This window comes from Erythrolamprus reginae, chromosome 11, assembly GCF_031021105.1.
Source record: "Erythrolamprus reginae isolate rEryReg1 chromosome 11, rEryReg1.hap1, whole genome shotgun sequence".
Classification (NCBI taxonomy): domain Eukaryota; kingdom Metazoa; phylum Chordata; class Lepidosauria; order Squamata; family Dipsadidae; genus Erythrolamprus; species Erythrolamprus reginae.
The window spans coordinates 9,923,513-9,943,804 of NC_091960.1; the positions used below are offsets into that span (position 1 = coordinate 9,923,513).

The following is a 20,292-nucleotide window of genomic DNA, read 5'->3' on the forward strand; positions in this document are numbered from 1 at the left end:
GCCGCCGCCCCCTCCCTCCAGCGCTTCGCCTCCCGCCAGGCAAGAGGCCCTGGGAGGCAGGTTCTGCCAGCCACAGGGTGATGGATGGGACAGAGGGGCGGGAAGGACCGGGAGGTTCAAGCCTCTTTTGGCTTCTGCTGCGGCACGCCTTTGTGGTTTTGGCTGGGGGGGAGGCAGGAGGGCCGGCCTGACCCCCTCCCTCCAGCGCTTCACCTCTTGCCGGGCAAGAGGGCTTGGGCCGCAGGTTCTGCCGGCCACAGGGCAATGGCGGGAAAGAGGGGCGGGGAGGACCAACACCCCCATGCTTAATCCCGCCCCCAACCACACCCCTTTCCGCCCCCACCGGGCCATAGAAAAATTGTCTTGCTGAAACTGGTCCCTGGTGGAAAAAACGTTGGGGACCACTGGACTAAACAATGTCGTTTGGCGGGCCCCAGGGGAAGAGCCTTCTCTGTGGCGGCTCCGGCCCTCTGGAACCAACTCCCCCCAGAGATTAGGATTGCCCCCACCCTCCTTGCCTTTCGTAAACTCCTTAAAACCTACCTCTGTCGTCAGGCATGGGGGAATTGAGATATTCCCTTCCCCCTAGGCTTATAAAATTTATGCTTGGTATGTCTGTATGTATGATTGGTTTCTCAAATTAGGGTTTCTTAATTTTAAACTTAAATATTACATTTGTTTATATTGTCTTATTATTGTTTTTATATACTTTGTTTTATGTTTGGTATGAATGTGCTGTTTGGTTTTTTAAATAATGATAGGGTTTTATCTGTTTTTTAATATTAGATTTGTTCCACTACTATATTGTTTTTATTACTGTTGTGAGCTGCCCCGAGTCTTCTGAGAGGGGCGGCATACAAATCTAATAAATAATAATAATAATAATAATAATAATAATAATAATAATAATGGATGGATGGATGGATGGATGATATAGGTAGGTAGGTAGGTGGATGATAGATAGATAGACACAGACATAGATAGGTAGATAGATAGATGATAGATAGATAGAAAGATAGATAGAAAGATAGATAGAAAGATAGATAGATAGAAAGATAGATAGAAAGATAGATAGATAGATAGATAGATAGATAGATAGATAGATAGATAGATAGATAGATAGATAGATAGAAAGGTAGGTAGATAGATAGATAGATAGATAGATAGATTAGATAGATAGATAGATAGATAGATAGATAGAAAGATAGATAGATAGATAGAAAGATAGATAGATAGATAGAAAGATAGATAGAAAGATAGATAGATAGATAGATAGATAGATAGATAGATAGATAGATAGATAGATAGAAAGGTAGGTAGGTAGGTAGGTAGATGATAGATAGATAGATAGATAGATAGATAGATAGATAGATAGATAGATAGATAGAAAGGTAGGTAGGTAGGTAGGTAGATAGATAGATAGATAGATAGATAGATAGATAGATAGATAGATAGATAGATAGATAGAAAGGTAGGTAGGTAGATAGATAGATAGATTAGATAGATAGATAGATAGATAGATAGGATAGATAGATAGATAGATAGATAGATAGATAGATAGATAGATAGATAGATAGATAGATAGATAGATAGATAGATAGATAGATAGATAGATAGATAGAATATCCAGGATGCTAAATCAATACTGAATCTGAGTGGGTCTTCCAGAACAAGGGCCAGTTTAAGCAGCAGCATTGTTCTGCCTATTATGACATCAGGAGTGGTGTCACAGCTGGATTTTTCCTTCCCTGGGTTGTCTTAGCAGGTCAGTACCCAACTTGCCATGTCCGGTTGGGCACCCTTGTTGGCTTTGTTTCTGGGTCTGTTCTTAACCACCGCCGAAGGTAACCATTATGAAGGCCACTCGCTGGGCCAGCCATGTCTCCCTGGCCAGCCTTGCGTGTTAGCATTTATCTCCGACAACCCTTTGGTCCTACGTTGTCCACGCTCCTCCCACAGAGGCTACGTCACCTGGCAATACCTTGACCCGTCTTGGATCTATGAGCAACCACTCACCTTCCTACGCTCGGACGGGGTTTCTCAGCCCATGTTTAGCCATGACAAGTTGCAGAAGCTACGTTTCAAATCCCGACTGATCGCCAGCAACCTGTACATCCGTAGTCCCAGCCGACAAGATTCTGGCTTGTACACCTGTCGTGCGGGAGACACCACCCTTGCCTACTACGAGGTTGACATTCAGGAGGCCCAGCGTCTCCATGTGTCGCACGCAGGCCTGGGAGAGACCACTTTGGCCAACGCTACGGTGCAGCTGGACAATGAGACACAGGCCACCCTGTTTACCTCCTGGAGTCCTTGGCAGTCTTGTGATCGCTGTGGCCGGCCCGGGGAACGGAAGCGAGTGGGGTTTTGTTACGCCCAGCTGACTACGATCGACACCGAGGAGGAGATGTCGTTGCCTTGTGGGATGGCTAGGCAGAAGTATTGGATGTTGCCACAACGGGGACCAGAGCTGAGAATAGAAACCTGCCAAGTTCCTTGCGACACATCGTACTTGGCTTGCCAGGAGGAGCCCCAGTGGGTACCATTCCTGGTCTTTACCAACTACCATCCTCAACAAAAAGCCACCGCTCACCTTCGCTGTCCAGCATCTTCCATCTACAGGTACTAAAGTCTTTTTCTGCCTCCATCGGGCAGACCTCCCATTCTGTTTAGCATACACACGAAGTTGAGTTACTAGTACTTCTCGGCTTGGGCTACTTCGGCGTGGGCTAGTACAGTGTTCCCTCGATTTTCGCGGGGGATGCATTCCGAGACCGCCCGCGAAAGTCGAATTTCCGCGAAGTAGAGATGCGGAAGTAAATACACCATTTTTGGCTATGGACAGTATCACAAGTCATCCCTTAACACTTTAAACCCCTGAATTACCATTTGCCATTCCCTTAACAACTATTTACTCACCATTATTACTGGTACTCACCATTGAATAAGACAGTGATCCTGATATTTATAAACATAATTATTTATTAACAATAGTTATTATTTTTTTGTTATTTATTTGCAAAAATTATTAGTTTGGTGATGACGTATGACATCATCAGGCAGGAAAAACCGTGGTATAGGAAAAAATCGCGAAGTATTTTTTAATTAATATTTTTTGAAAAACCGTGGTATAGGCCAGTGTTTTTCAACCAGTGTGCCGCGAGACATGGTCAGGTGTGCCGCAAAGAAGGAAGCTCAGGTTCCGGTCTCGCAACTTTTTGCTGTGAGAGTGAGAAAGAGAGAGAAAGAGAGAGAAAGAAAGCAAGAGAGAAAGAGAGAGAGAGAAAGTGAGAGAGAGAGAGAAAGCAAGAGAGAAAGAAAAGAGAGAGAGAAAGCAAGAGTGAGAGAGAAAGAAGGCAAGAGAGAGAAAGAGAAAGAAAGCAAGAGAGAGAGAAAAGGAGAGGAAGAGAGAGAGAGAGAAATTAGCAAAAAGGGGAGAAAAAAAGAGAAATGAGAAAATGATTGAGACAGAGAATGAGAGGAAAGAGAGAGAAACAAAAGAGAGAGAGAGAAGTGACTCTTGATGATAAAAAGCACCCAAAGAATAAGAGAGAGAAAAAACCCAGCCCTCACCTGTTTTGGGAAATGGTTCAAGAGTGTGTATACACACACACACACACACACACACACAAGGGTGGGGAGGAGACAGGGATGGAAAAAGAGAGGAGAGTGTCTTAGGGTGTCATTTTGGTTGGTGGTGTGCCCCAGGATTTTGTAAATGTAAAAAATGTGTCGCGGCTCAAAAAAGGTTGAAAATCACTGGTATAGGCTATGAACCCGCAAAAATCAAAAGTTTGAACCCGCAAAAATCGAGGGAACACTGTACTTCTCAACTTTATTGGCCTCATGTTGGGGAGGGATATAATTTTTTCTCTCCATATAAACGTTTTTCAATAGGTTTCAAAATACCTTCAAACCTCCCAGCCTCGTCTTCTAATTTTGTCATCTAGATATCCAAATTTTCTTCTAGTTGCATTATTTATTTTTTGATTTGATTTGATTTGATTTGATTTGATTTGTATGCCGCCCCTCTCCGTAGACTCGGATTTCCTTCATTGATTTCCTTTAACCTTATTAAAATAATTTCATCCTGCTCTTGAAATTCAAATAAGCCATTATATCTCCTCTCCCTTCTCATGCATTCTCCTTAAAAATAAGTAAAAACCCTTACTACCTCTTCCTAACTAGAATAGAAAAAGTTTATAAGCTAAAAAAAAAAGTATAATAGTAAAAAAGAAAAGAAAAAAGAACCGAACACTATTGCTATTAAAAAAAATTAAAAATCAAAAAACCAAACTTGATCAATCCATTATTTTAGATAGACATTTATCATAAATATTGTAATCATATGACATATAACATGTTGCATAATTCTATCAATACATATATAGTACCTTTCCATCCTTGCATTTCTATATATGTTTCAGTATTTCCAAACTTAGATAGTATTAAAAACTTTAATATTTCACTATCATTAACTCACATCCATCTTGCAATTATTAATCTAAATTATCCATAGAATTCTATGCTTCTAATACAACTGGCCTCATTTTATGAGATTGCCACTTTTGTTAAGTGAATTATAGCACTTTAAGGTCATACTTGTTAAGTGAATCTGGCTTCTCCCATCGACTTGGCTTGTCAGAAGAGGGTACAGTGGTACCTCTACTTAAGAACTTAATTCGTTCCGTGACCAGGTTCTTAAGTAGAAACATTTGTAAGTAGAAGCAATTTTTTCCCATAGGAATTAATGTAAAAGCAAATAATGCGTACAAACCCATTAGGAGAGAAATAAAAGCTCGGAATTTGGATGGGAGGAGGAAGAAGAGAAGGAGGAGGAGGACAGTCGCTGCCCAGAGCGAAAGGAGCGTTTCTTTTCTCTGTATGTGATTCTAAAACATTTTTAAAAAGATAACATTCACTCCAAAAATTACACTAAAAATATTCGTATTACACTAAATTACACTAAAAACCTAATAGTATCATAATTCCTGATTGTAACATCGATTGTTCTTTCCAGAGGGTATTTTAATCAATTTTACTTTTTGGATTCCCAAATTTTAATAATCAGTACAGATCATAACTATATAGTCTCAGATTTGTTTCTACTGAATATAATTCGTTTATCACATACTTTACCTGTTACTTACCAGTCTAAAAATAAAACATTCTGACGGTATATATTATTTAAATCAATTTATACCTTTATAAATATGAAAACTTACTAAAAACATTTAAATGACCCCATGAAAACTTGCATACATCCGTTCACCCAATCCAATCATATCTCATATCGGCCGGAGACAGTCTGATCACTCACTGCCCCCATGCCTGCTGGCAAAGGTAGGGTTTTTAAGGCTTTGGGAAAGACCAGGAGGGAGGGGGTCAGTACATATCTCTGGAGGGAGTTTGTTCCAGAGAGCTGGGGCCACCACAGAGAAGGCTCCTCCCTTAGGCCCCGCCAGTCGACATTGTATGGCCGACGGTACCTGGAGAAAGTTGACTCTGTGGGACCTAACTGGCTGCTGGGATACATAAGGCTCTAACACTGGTAGTTTTTACGAAGAGATTGGATAACCATTTGTCTGAAGTGGTGTAGGGTTTCCTGCCTACGAAGGGGGTTGGACTAGAAGACCTCCAAGGTCCCTTTTCAACTCTGTTTATTCCATTCCATTCTTATTATTCCTAAGGAGTTCAAATTCCTGCTAGCTTTTTGCAATCACCCAGAGACATCTTAATACAGTAAAGCAATTACGTTTCATGCACTTAATTATATAGCTGGGGTTTTATTTTCAGAAGCAAACTTTGTTGAATTAGTGCACTCAGGATACCAGTTTTCCTTATCCGAATTTAATCGTTTCTACTTAGTCTGTCACCAGCAGCCCCAACGCCATGAACAGGAGAAACAAGAAATGTTGATTTAGTTCTCTTGGTTTTGCTTCTATCTCTTTGTATGTTGTTTTTTAAAAAAAAGGCAGGTTAATCATTGATGAGTTGCATGAACCTTTCACCTTTGGATAGCAGGTGGCGTTCCAGGTCTGCTATTGGCAGCAAGATTCATTAAAAATGAACAATTAGGAACAACTAAACGAAGCACACATAATAGAAACAGCTGCAGGATCTCGAGGACTGAGTTAAGCCAGTACAAATCACAAAGTGAGAAGTTAGTAAACATATTGATAGTCTGCATTGGTTGCCGATCAATTTCCGGTCACAATTCAAAGGTTTTGACCTATAAAGTCCTTCATGGCATCGGACCAGAATATCTCTGGGACCGCCTTCTGTCGCACGAATCCCAGCGACCGATTAGGTCCCACAGAGTTGGCCTTCTCCGGGTCCCGTCGACTAAACAGTGTCGTCTGGCGGGTCCCAGGGGAAGAGCCTTCTCTGTGGTGGCCCCGACCCTCTGGAACCAGCTCCCCCCTGAGATTAGAATTGCCCCCACCCTCCTTGCCTTTCGTAAACTCCTTAAAACCCACCTCTGCCGTCAGGCATGGGGAAACTGAGATAACTTCCCCAGGCCTATATTGTTTATGTATGGTGTATTCTGTGCAGGTTTTTAAATTATGGGTTTTTAGTTTAAATTATTAGATTTGTATTACATTGTTTTGCCACTGTTGTTGTGAGCCGCCCCGAGTCTACGGAGAGGGGCGGCATACAAATTTAATAAATAATAATAATAATAATAATAATAATAATAATAATAATAATAATAGCATTTGCAATAGCCTTTAGACTTGCCATCTTTTTTTGGTAAGCAATTTATTCTCCAAAGCGCTAGAAGGCAAAACAAGGAACAACGGATGGAAACTAATCAAAGAGAGAAGCAACCTAGAACTAAGGAGAAATTTCCTAACAGTGAGAACAATTAACCTGTGCAACAGCTTGTCTCCAGAAGTTGTGTGTGATAACATAAAATAATTGAGCAACTGAGAACACCCCAGTTAATACAATCAAGATCAAGAAATGGTCTCATCAATATTACCAGTTGAAGCTTTCAAATACTCTGCAAGGTACAGTGGTACCTCTACTTATGAACTTAAGTCGCTCCGTGACCAGGTTCTTAAGTAGAAAAGTTTGTAAGAAGAAGCAATTTCCCCCTAGGAGTATGTAAAAGCAAATAATGTGTGTTGAGGAAACCACAGGGAGGGTGGAGGCCCTGTTTCCTCCCAGGAGATTCCTAGAGAGGCCCCACGGAGGCTTCTCCCCGGCTTTTCCGGCCCTGTTTCCTTCGAGGAGATTCCTAGAGAGGCCCCACAGAGGCTTCTCCCCACCTTTTCCGTCCCTCTTTTCTCCCAGAAGATTCCTAGAAAGGCCCTACGGGAGGCTTCTCCCTGCCTTTTCTGGCCCTGTTTCCTCCCAGGAGATTCCGAGAGGCCCACGGAGGCTTCTCCCCACCTTTTCCAGCCCTCTTTTCTCCCAGAAGATTCCTAGAAAGGCCCCACGGAGGCTTCTCCCTGCCTTTTCTGGCCCTGTTTCCTCCCAGGAGATTCCGAGAGGCCCTACGAGAGGCTTCTCCCTGCCTTTTCCGGCCCTCTTTCCTCCCAGAAGATTCCTAGAAAGGCCCCACGGAGGCTTCTCCCTGCCATTTCTGGCCCTATTTCCTCCCAGGAGATTCCTAGAGAGGCCCCATGGAGGCTTCTCCCTGCCTTTTCCGGTTACAGTTTTGTATTTGTAAGTGGAAAATGGTTCTCGAGAAGAGGCAAAAAAATCTTGAACACCCGGTTCATATCTAGAAAAGTTCGTAAGTAGAGGCGTTCTTAGGTAGAGGTACCACTGTACTCTTCAAAGTATTTGAAGGACAGCCTCATGCACATAGTACATTGCAGTAATCTATGTAGGAGGTGCCTAAGGCATGAGTAACCAGGAATAGGCACAACCAGTGCACACAACACAAAACTTTGGCTAGCTATGGCTGCCACCTGCTTTTTCCAGCAAGAATTGTGAGTCCAGGAGGCCACCCCAATTCTTGCAATTCTTCCAAGGATGAATTGATGGATCAGCAGATGGATACATAGACAATCCTACAGGCAATTAGCCATTATTTGAAAAGAGAAAAGCTTGTTTTAAGCCAGATGAGTCACCTGGGAATTATGGGGCCCGTTACTGTACATTTTTTTCCAGCCCCTGAAGCACATTGTTATTTATAGAGATGTGGTTTTGTTCCTTTTTGTGAGAAAAATCAGCGTGCTATGCATCTGCTAAAATACCTAAGAACAGTGAACACCTTCCCCACCACCAGGACACCTGCAAAAATAAAGAAATTAAATGAAACGAAAATATGAGTCTCCTTCACTCCATCTGTACAGTGCTTGATAAAGAACTGATAAAGATAAAGTGAAGACCTATTTGCATAAAAAGATTGCTTGCCTTTTCTAATCCTTTTTATAACAGATTTTTTTTTAAACAGATTAACAGAGTTGGAAGGGACCTTGTACCTAGTCCAAACCAAATATTATTTTACTGAAAGAGTAGTAGAGGCTTGGAACAAACTTCCAGAAGTTTCAAGTTTTATTGGATTTATATGCCGCCCCTCTCCGAAAACCCGGGGCGGCTAAAAACAATCATGAACAATATACAATAAAATCCAATACTAAAAGCAAATTAAAACCCCTTAATATATAAAAACCAAAAATACATACAAACATACCATGTATACAGTTGTAACGGCCTAGGGGGAAAATAAGTCTTAATTCCCCCATGCCTGGCGGCAGAGGTGGGTTTTAAGTATCTTACGAAAGGCAAGGAGGGTGGGGGCAATTCTAATCTCTGGGGGGAGTTGATTCCAGAGGGCCGGGGCCACCACAGAGAAGGCTCTTCCCCTGGGTCCCGCCAAGTGGCATTGTTTAGTTGACGGGACCCGGAGAAGACCCACTCTGTGGGACCTAACTGGCCGCTGGGATTCGTGCGGCAGAAGGCGGTCCCTGAGATAATCTGGTCCGGTACCATGAAGGGCTTTATAGGTCATAACCAACACTTTGAATTGTGACTGGAAACTGATCGGCAACCAATGCAGACTGCGGAGTGTTGGTGTGACATGGGCAAATTTAGGGAAGCCCATGATTGCTCTTGCAGCTGCATTCTGCACGATCTGAAGTTTCCGAACACTTTTCAAAGGTAGCCCCATGTAGAGAGCGTTACAATAGTCGGGCCTCAAGGTGATGAGGGCATGAGTGACTGTGAGCAGTGACTCCTGGTCCAAATAGGGTCGCAACTGATGCACCAGGCGAACCTGGGCAAACGCCCCCCTCGCCACAGCTGAAAGGTGTTTCTCTAATGTGAGCTGTGGATCGAGGAGGCATGGTTGGTAAATCCACAGTAACCGAATTTAAAGATGCCTGGGATAAACATATATCCATCCTAAGATAAAATACAGGAAATAGTATAAGGGCAGACTAGATGGACCATGAGGCCTTTTTCTGCCGTCAATCTTCTATATTTCTATTTTGTATGAATGACCACTTGTCTCTTGCCTTCTTCAGCCCTGTCTACTGGCAGGCGGGTCTCAAAGCGTTGACACACCTTCAACTTCTCCAGAAGAACTTCAGCTTCTCCAGAAGTTCCCAAAGCCTGGACAAAGCCACCGGCGGTGGGATCCTACACCTCTCCTTCCAGAACAATTCGCACAGTTCTTTCTACCAGTGTTTTGTGAATGGACATTTGGCGGGCAAGTTTTTAGTTACCTCTCCCAGCGCGGTGAGCCCACCCGTAGAGCTGGCTCACACTTACTCCATCATTGAGGCCTTGGTGGTGGGTCTCTCCATATTCCTGGTATTCCTGATGTTTCTCAGCATAATCGAGTCCTGCAGGAGGAAACCAGAAACTACTGTGGTCTAAGAAGACGGCGTGTGAACTTTGGTGGACACCTTAGAAAAGAAGGTGTGGATTGGTGATTAATAAAGATATTGACTGACTGCAGTGTACATTCAGGTGCAGCCTGGGCTTTAATACTATTACTACTACTACTACTGCTACTACGACTAATAATAATAATAATAATAACAACAACAACAACAACAACAATAATAATAATAATAATTTATTAGACTTGTATGCCGCCCATCTCCGAAAACTCTGAATATAAAAGGAAGTGTTAGTCGGTAGGGTTGAATACATCAGTGTTTCACAACCTTGGCAACTTATTTGGACTTCAATTCCCAGAATTCCCCAGCCAGCGAATGCTGGCTGGGGACTTCTGGGAGTTGAAGTCCAGATATCTTCAAGTTGTCAAGGTTGGGAAACACTGGAATACAGCACTTGTACATCAGTGGTGGGGTTTTACTATGGGCATGGCTTGTGTCCCTCAATGAAATCGAGTTTATTTATTTATTTTTATTTATTTATTTTGTGCAATACACAATGAGAGTTTTAGTGGGTATATATATATATATATATATATATATATATATATATATATATATATATATATATATAAATACACATACACACACACACACACACACACATAGTAAAATACATGATGAAGGTTATAGAGGAGATACTCATAGTAAAATATATCTATAAAAGAGTAGAAAAGAAGACATAGTAATAGAACATATCAATGAAAGAATAGAAGAGATATAGGAATAGAACAAAGGTATAGGAGATATAGGAGAGCAATAGGACAGGGGACGGAAGGCACTCTAGTGCACTTGTACTCGCCCCTTACTGATCTCTTAGGAATCTGGATAGGTCAACTGTAGATAATCTAAGGGTAAAGTGTTGGGGGTTTGGGGATGACAACACTATGGAGTCCGGTAATGAGTTCCACGCTTCGACAACTCAGTTACTGAAGTCATATTTTTTTACAGTCAAGTTTGGAGCGGTTAATATTAAGTTTAAATGGGTTGTGTGCTCTTGTGTTGTTGTGGTTGAAGCTGAAGTAGTTGAACAGCCCTGTCCTAAGGGATTTTTACGGTGAACGTTCTACGGCCCACAAGCTGCGGAATGATCTGTAGCAGACCAATCAGGATTGCTGGGCTGGATTGGGCCCTTTTCCTCTTCCAGAATATAGCTCAAGGTTCCTTAAAAACATGACACTTCCCCCATCCACCCCTTCCCCTTAAAAAAACCCTGTTTCAGTGTCAAATTGGGCAATGGCTGCTGGCTACAGTGCACCATTGTGACACCAGAGGTCACTGTGGCATAAGATGCGCTCTGTATTTTGGGTTAAAACGCAAAAATATTAGGAAGATGAAGAATGTTTTTATCTCCGCCAAAGTCCACTCCTTATTAGTGGCCATTACATCCACAGATAACCCTAAAAACTAGTTTCCAGCTGAGCCACTCGGGTTGCTTGTGCCCCATTTAGAAAAATAATGCGATCCTGAATTTTTTAAGATGCTTTTTAAATCTCTACTGGTTTTGTACATGTCAAGAAGATGGGATTAACCAGCTGAAGCCAGCAAATGACTTGTTTGGATTAGTTTAGTGAACCCATCATGCTACTTACTATTCAGCTACTTTTAATGTTTTGCCTCCATAAATTGCTTGGAGTCACCACGACTGAGTTGGGTAGCCATATATATTTTCTTAATAAAAAGGTAAAAATGTTAAGGTCAAAAGTATTTGGCCAGGAGGAAATATTTTAAGTAACATCCTCATTTTTTCCCTACAGTTCCCCTCTTTTGAAAAGCATCCTTAGAATAACAATGGCACATATATACTGCTTCACAGCCCTCTCTAAGCAGTTTACAGAAACAGTATCTTTCCCCCAACAATTATTATTATTATTATTATTATTATTATTATTATTATTATTATTATTAATTAGATTTGTATGCCGCCCCTCTCCGCAGACTCGGGGCAGCTCACAACAACAATAAAACAATGTATAACAAATCTAATAATTTAAAAATCACTAAAAAACCCTTATTAAAAGCAAACATACACACAAACATGCCTTGCATAAACTGTATAGGCCTAGGGGGAGATGTCTCAATTCTCCCATGCCTGACGGCAGAGGTGGGTTTTAAGGAGTTTACAAAAGGCAAGGAGGGTGGGGGCAGTTCTAATTTCCAGGGGGAGCTGGTTCCAGAGAGTCGGGGCCGCCACAGAGAAGGCTCTTCCCCTGGGTCCCGCCAAACAACATTGCTTAGTCGGCAGGACCCAGAGAAAGCCAACTCTGTGGGACCTAACCGGTCCCTGGGATTTGTGCGGCAGAAGGCGGTCCTGGAGATATTCTGGTCTGATGCCATGAAGGGCTTTATAGGTCATAACAAACACTTTGGATTGTGACCGGAAACTGATTGGCAACCAATGCAGACTGCGGAATGTTGATGTAACATGGGCATACCTAGGGAAGCCCATGATTGCTCTCGCAATCCTCATTTGACCCAGCTTGGAGAATGGAGGGCTGAGTCAACCTTGAGTTGGTCAGGATCAAACTCCTGGCTATGGGCAGAATTAGCCTCCAATACTGCATTCTAACCATTGTGCCAATGCAGCTCTTGAGAATATTTGTATGTTGGAATGTTGGATGTAATTTAGGAAAGTAGCTCAGTGAGAAATGTTACCTGTCCATCCAAAGGAAACCACAATATCAAACAAGCCAACATTTCAACTCCTGCCTCCAATGAAATATTAGTTGTCTTCCTCCTAGGCTTTCACTGAATTCACACATTGAATGAAGATGTAACGCAAGTTGCTTGGTCTTAATTTAGAGTATTGTCTGAATCCAACCAACCATCATGGTTTGTGACAAAATAAATGTGTAGATCAGTGATGGAGACCTCATCTACAAAAAGATATGGATAAAACTGAACGGGTCCAAAGACGGGCTACAAAAATGGTGGAAGGTCTTAAGCATAAAACTTATCAGGAAAGACTTCATGAATTCAATCTGTATCGTCTGGAGGACAGAAGGAAAAGGGACATGATCGAAACATTTAAATATGTTAAAGGGTTAAGTAAGGTTCAGGAGGGAAGTGTTTTTAATAGGAAAGTGAACACAAGAACAAGGGGGCACAATCTGAGGTTAGTTGGGGGAAAGATTAGAAGTAATGTGAGAAAATATTTTACTGAAAGAGTAGTAGATGCTTGGAACAAACCTCCAGCAGACGTGGTTGGTAAATCCACAGTAACTGAATTTAAACATGCCTGGGATAAACATCCATCCTATGATAAAATACAAGAAATAGTATAAGGGCAGACTAGATGGACCGTGAGGTCTTTTTCTGCCGCCAATCTTCTATGTTTCTATGTTTCTATGGTGAACCTTTTTTTCCTCGGGTACCGAAAGAGCGTGCACGAACGCTATCACAAATGTATGAGTGCCCTCACCCATAATTCAATGCCTGAGGAGGGTGAAAATTGTTTCCACCACCTCTGGAGACCTCTGGAGGCCAGAAATAGCCTGTTTCCCAACTTCTGGTGGGCCCAGTAGGCTCACGTTTTGCCCTCCCCAGGCTCCAAATGATTCCCTGGAGCTGGGAGAGGATAAAAACGCCCTCCTCCAATCCCCCCATGGAGGCTCTCTGGAAGCCAAAAACACCCTCCCAGGCCCTCCATGTGAGCCAAAAATCAGCTGGCCAGCACACACATGCATGTTGGAGTTGAGTTAGGGCAACAGTCCGTGTGCCATTAGATATGGCTCCGCGTGCCACCTGTGGCACCCGTGCCATAGTTTCTGCATCTCCTAGGCTTTCACTGAATTCACATATCCAATAGAATAGAATAGAATAGAATAGAATAGAATAGAATAGAATAGAATTTTATTAGCCAAGTGTGATTGGACACACAAGGAATTTGTCTTGGTGCAGATGCTCTCAGTGTACATAAAAGAAAAAGATACATTTGTCAAGAATCATGTGGTACAACACTTAATGATTGTCACAGGGGTCAAATAAGAAATGAAGAAACAATGTTAATAAAAATCTTAGGATACAAGCAACAAGTTACAATCATACAGTCCCTAAGTGGGTGGAAAAGGATGATAGGAATGATGAGAAAAAAAACTAGTAGAAATAGAAGTGCAGATTTAGTAGAAAGTCTGACAGTGTTGAGGGAATTATTTGTTTAGTAGAGTGATGGCGTTCGGGGGAAAACTGTTCTTGTATCTAGTTGTCTTGGTGTGCAGGGCTCTGAATCGATGTTTTGAGGGTAGGAGTTGAAACGTTTGTGTCCAGAATGCGAGGGGTCAGTAAATATTTTCCCCGCCCTCTTTTTGACTCGTGCAGTATACAGGTCCTCAATGGAGGGCAGGTTGGCAGCCATTGTTTTTTCTGCAATTCTGATTCTCCTCTGAAGTCTGTGTCGGTCCTGTTGGGTTGCAGCACCAAACCAGACAGTTATAGAGGTGCAGATGACAGACTCAATTCCGAAGGCATGTCAGGCCTCCTAATGTTTGGAAATTGAAAGTTGAAAAAATTAATGGTTGCACTATCCCGGCAGTAGTGTGTTCTACAACTTGTTACTACTGGTTCATGCAATATGTGATAAATATGTAGATGCATATGATTGCATTGCATTTCTGCTAATCATGATTAAGAAGACTTGAGGTGGGGCAATGATCCTGTTTCTATGTTTACGCCGTGTTTACAAATAAGGGTTAGAGGTAAAGGTTTGGGCAGCTGGAGGATGTGATAATCCACCACAAAATGCCAAGGGCCAATGAAATATTCAATTCCACCCTCCCAACATATAGAAATATTTATACTCCGAGGAGGACAATAAACTCTTTCTCTGCTCCGAAGTGTAAGGCCTTCGCAGGCAGAGTGAACGTTCCCTGCAGCCTTTGTCTTTACAATGAATCACTGACTCACCCACCCGGGTGCACACGGTTGTTCGTCAATTGATTCACAACTGCCCCTTTGTCTACAACTCCCAGGCCGCACAGTGGGTGACTGACACGACTCTCTCTCTCTCTGTGTGCCAGGAACGGTCAGGGGACAAGGATACTTCATCTTCATCACTGAGGAAACAATTCCTCCGCTCGTCTTTCCAGGGAGGAATCAGGCACTTGGACCTGCCAATTTTTTAAAAAAAATTATTTCCATGTCCTTAGTTGCAAATTGGCAAGGTTGAGTGAAGAGACACAGCTTTGCTCCAGGACTTAGGAGCTTCATCCCCACAATAGCACCAGACTGTTTGTACGGTTGAATTAAACCAACCCAAGATTTATCCAAAAAAACCGTATCCAGACTGCTCAAAAGAAGACATAGATCATGCTTAGTGAGTTCAGTCTGGGCGACAAAAATGACGAAGCCAATCGACATGGGATACAAGGCCCAGTTGGATGGTCTTTCAGAGTATAATAGAATAGAATAGAATTTTATTGGCCAAGTGTGATTGGACACACAAGGAATTTGTCTTGGTGCATATGCTCTCAGCGTACATAAAATAAAATATACATTTGTCAAGAATCACGTTGTACAACACTTAATGATTGTCATAGGGGTCAAATAAGCAACGAAGAAGCAATATTAATAAAAATCTTAGGATATAAGCAACAAGTTACAGTCATACAGTCAACAATGCAGCTGCGAGACCAGTCATGGGCTTCCCTAGGTATGCCCATGTTACACCAACACTCTGCAGTCTGCATTGGTTGCCGATCAGTTTCCGGTCACAATTCAAAGTGTTGGTTAAGCCCTTCATGGCATCGGTCCAAAATATCTCCGGGACCGCCTTCTGCTGCACGAATCCCAGCGACCGATTCGGTCCCAAAGAGTTGGCCTTCTCCGGGTCCCGTCAACTAAACAATGCCGTTTGGCTGGTCCCAGGGGAAGAGCCTTCTGTGGCAGCCCCGACCCTCTGGAACCAACTCCCCCCAGAGATTAGAATTGCCCCCAGCCTCCTCGCCTTTCGTAAACTCCTTAAAACCCACCTTTGCCATCAGGCATGGGGGAATTGAAACATCTCCCCCGGGCCTATACAGTTTATGTATGGTATGCTTGTGTGTATGTTTGCTTTTAATAATGGGGCTTTTAGTGTTTCTTTTAAATTATTAGATTTGTTATATATTGTTTATTATTGCTGTGAGCCACCCCGAGTCTACGGAGAGGGGCAGCATACAAATCTAATAAATAAATAAAATAAATAAATAAACATGGGAAGAAATGGGTGATAGGAATGATGAGAAAAACTAGCAGAATAGAAGTGCAGATTTAGTAGAAAGTCTGACAGTGTTGAGGGAATTATTTGTTTAGTAGAGTGATGGCGTTCGGAAAAAAACTGTTCTTGTGTCTAGTTGTCTTGGTGTGCAGTGCTCTGTAGCGACGTTTTGAGGGTAGGAGTTGAAACAATTTGTGTCCAGGATGTGAGGGGTCAGTAAATATTTTCCCCACCCTCTTTTTGACTCGTGCAGTATACAGGTCCTCAATGGAAGGCAGGTTGGCAGCAATTGTTTTTTCTGCAGTTCTCATTGTCCTCTGAAGTCTGTGTCGGTCCTGTTGGGTTGCAGCACCAAACCAGACAGTTATAGAGGTGCAGATGACAGACTCAATGATTCCTCTGTAGAACTGTATCAGCAGCTCCTTGGGCAGTTTGAGCTTCCTGAGTTAGCACAGAAAAAACATTCTTCGTTGTGCTTTTTTGATGACCTTTTTGATGTTAGGTGACCATTTTAGGTCTTGAGATAGAACCCAGAAATAGGTTCTAAGTAGGATAATAAGGATAAAAGGGAACCGAATTTAAACATGCCTGGGATAAACATATATCCATTGTAAGATAAAATACAGGAAATAGTAAAAGGGCAGACTAGATGGACCATGGGGTCTTTTTCTGCCGTCAGTCTTCTATGTTTCTATGTTTCTATGAAAACAGGCAGATTTTCAAGATTCTGTTACTATGATTCATCTCAATATAGTTCTGGCTGCCTTGTGGATCAATTTCCTGACATGGTCTACCTTACAAGGCTGTCAACACTTTAGAAGATGGTATTACTAGCATGGAGATAACTATTTCATGATTTATTAGCCATATGTGTATTGGCTGTGAAATTGCTAGGCAGATGTGGTTCGCCCCTCAAATGTTACTGATAGCAGCAGCAAAGGGGGGCTTCTTTGATTAATGTTTTCAGTAACTAGGAAGTTCTTTGATTGATGTTTCTAATTCTTGAAGGAACAAAGAAAGCTATCCACAGCCAGATAAGAGAACTGTTCAAGGGTTTAATTTTTACGGTACTTGGAAACTCATTATCCCTCATTATCATGTAGGAAACATACTTCTTGAACATGTCGATGAGCTATTAACAAGATCATACTAAGGAATTATGGGCTGTTACATGTTACATGCTGTAACATCTAAGTCCATGTGCTGCGTCAGAGACATAGTTCCCTCTAAGCTGAGCAGTGAGCAATCGCTCACTTAAAAATCATCATCAACTCAGAGTTTTCCAAACCTGCCCAGAAGCCGAGAGGGAAAGAGTGAGGGGGAAGGAGAGAGAGAGGAAGAGAGAGAAACAGATAGAAAAAAGAGAGGAAGGAAAAGAGAAAGAAAAAGAATGGGAGTAAGGAAGAGAGAAAGAAAATCAAAATCTAGTTTGAAACTAGCTCAACTATTTAAGTGGCATTTTGATATTGATAGAGTTGCCCTATTATGAGCTCACTGTTATAGACACACAGTACAGTATTTTATTTTGAAATTCTCTGAGGCAAAACAGGGTGGGTTTTTTGTTTGTTTGTTTGTTTGTTTGTTTGTTTGTTTGTTTATTATTTCTGTGCCGCCCAGTCCCGAAGGGACTGCCGCTCAGACACTATACTTTTCCACCCACCCCAAAAAAAAATTAGAGGGAACACTGGTCAGAGATGTGTCAAATGACGTTAATCAACGAAAGAACTCACTCCAAACTCAGTATGTTTGAATTGTATATACAGGTGAAACTCGAAAAATTAGAATATCGTGCAAAACGTTCATTTATTTCAGTACTGTAACTTGAAAGGTAAAACTTAATATATGAGAGATACTCATAACATGCAAGGCAAGATAGTTCAAGCTGTGATTTGTCATAATTGTGATGATTATGGGGTATAGCTCATGAAAACCCCAGATCCACCATCTCGGAAAATTAGAATATTACATGGGATCAATAAAGCAAGTATTGTACGTAGAACTAAGGAGAAATGTCCTGATGGTTAGAACAGTTAATCAGTGGAACAGCTTGCCTCCAGAAGTTGTGAATGTCCCAACACTGGAAGTTCTTAAGAAGATGTTGGATAACCATTTGTCTGGAATAATGTAGGGTTTCCTGCCTAAGCAGGGGGTTGGACTAGAAGACCTCCAAGGTCTCTTCCATCTCTGTGGTTGTTGTTGTTGTTGTTGTTGTTGTTATTATTATTATTATTATTATTATTATTATTATTATTATTATTATTTAGTGGGGTCGACTTCTGAACATTATTATTATTATTATTATTATATTATTATTATTATTATTATTATTATTATTATTATTATTATTAATTAGATTTGTCTGCCGCCCCTCTCCGAAGACTCGGGGCGGCTCACAACAGTAATAAGAAACAGTGTAACAATGGGACAAATCTAATAATAAAAAATATATAAACCCCCCCAAAATTAAAAACCATACAGCACATACACACCAAACATGAAATATAAAAAGCCAGGGGGAGATGTCTTAGTTCCCCCATGCCTGGCGATACAGGTGGGTCTTGAGTAACTTGCGAAAGACAAGGAGGGTGGGGGCCGTTCTAATCTCCGGGGGGAGTTGGTTCCAGAGGGCCGGGGCCGCCACAGAGAAGGCTCTTCCCCTGGGGTCTGCCAAACGACATTGTTTGGTCGCCGGGACCCGGAGAAGGCCAACTCTGTGGGACCTTATCGGCCGCTGGGATTCGTGCGGTAGAAGGCGGTTCCGGAGGTATTCATTCCTAAATCCTTCTTCGTTTCTGGGATTTCCCCCCCACACTCCTTTCTCTCCCCATCCCCTAACACTCCCCTCCTGCTATCCATACGTAAGCCCAGTCACGACATCGTCCACATCTGCACATCACTTCATCCTGACATCTTGCGTCTGTTCAGTAAGACAAAGTACACATAGGAGCCCATTGTGTGATGAGGCGCTTTCTCCTGGGGAGTAGATCTGTGCCTTGGGGTTGGAGCTGACGTATCCTGGTACACTGAGCCGGGCCTGAAGAATAATTTCATTTTCAAGGACATAACTTCTTAGAGAAGAAGCAGGGATTCCAGAAGCAGCAAGAAGCTTTTCTTGGGAATCAGGGGGGGTGAGTATTTATCTATTAAATACTGCTGTAGCTAGATTACGTTGGGTTCCAGATGTAGCGGTTTAATGCAGGAGGTTGCTACCTCATTAGATGGTTAATTCATTTTAAATATAGTAAGATGATTCTGTCCATGGGTGCCAGGACTTTCCCCTGAATCCTCTTTGTATTTGAGCCGGGGTGGTGCAGTGGTTGGAGTGCAGCACTGCAGGCTACTTCAGCTAACTGCTCGCTGTAGTTCAGCAGTTCAAATCTCACCACCGGCTCAAGGTTCCATCCTTCCAAAGTGGGTAAAATGAGGACCAGATTGTTGGGGGCAAGAGGCTGATTCTGTAAACTGCTTAGAGAGGGCTGTAATGAAGCGGTATATAAGTCTACGCTTGGGGAGAAAACCGATAAACTCAGGTTTGACGTGGTCCATAAATCAGTCAAGAAAGAATATGGAATCCATCCTGAGAAGCAGATTTGAGAACTCCTTCTACAAGATGACGTGCGTCCTTTAAAAAATTTTATTTACATTTGGAATACTGTGCTCAGTTCTGGAGACCTCACCTACAAAAAGATATTGACGAAATTGATCGGATCCAAAGACGGGCTACAAGAATGGTGGAAGCTCTTAAGCATAAAACGTATCAGGAAAGACTTAATGAACTCAATCTGTATAGTCTGGAGCAGTGTTTTTCAACCAGTGTGCCGTGGCACACTAGTGTGCCATGAGACATGGTCAGGTGTGCCGCGAAGCTCAGAGAGAGGAAGAAAGAAAGCAAGAGAGAGAGAGAGAGAGAAAGAAAGCAAGAGAGAGAGAGAAAGAAAGCAAGAGAGAGAAAGAGAACAAGAGAGAGAGAAAGAAAGCAAGAGAGAGAAAGAGAACAAGAAAAAGAAAGCAAGAGAGAAAGAGAGAGAGAAAGAGAAAGAAAGAAAGCAAGAGAAAGAGAGAAAGAGAGGGTGGGAAGGAGAGAAAGACATAGAGGGAGGGAGGGAGAGAGAAAGAGAGCAAAAAAGAGAGGAAGGAAGGAAGAGAAAGAAAGAGGGATGGAGAGAGAGAGAAAGAAAGAGGAAGGGAGAGAAAGAGGGGGGGAGAGAGAAATAGAGCCAAAGGGAGGAAGAGAGAGAT

The 20,292-nt window shown here is 42.2% G+C and overlaps 1 protein-coding gene across 1 annotated transcript; it reads left to right on the forward strand.

The window, feature by feature from the left end:
- The first annotated feature begins 1,783 nt into the window (after positions 1 to 1,783).
- On the forward strand, positions 1,784 to 9,837 carry FAM187B (family with sequence similarity 187 member B). The gene is made up of 2 exons (XM_070763968.1): positions 1,784 to 2,622; positions 9,483 to 9,837. Exons 1-2 carry the CDS (start codon positions 1,784 to 1,786, stop codon positions 9,835 to 9,837), a joined length of 1,194 nt encoding a protein of 397 aa, XP_070620069.1.
- Positions 9,838 to 20,292: the final 10,455 nt, after the last annotated feature.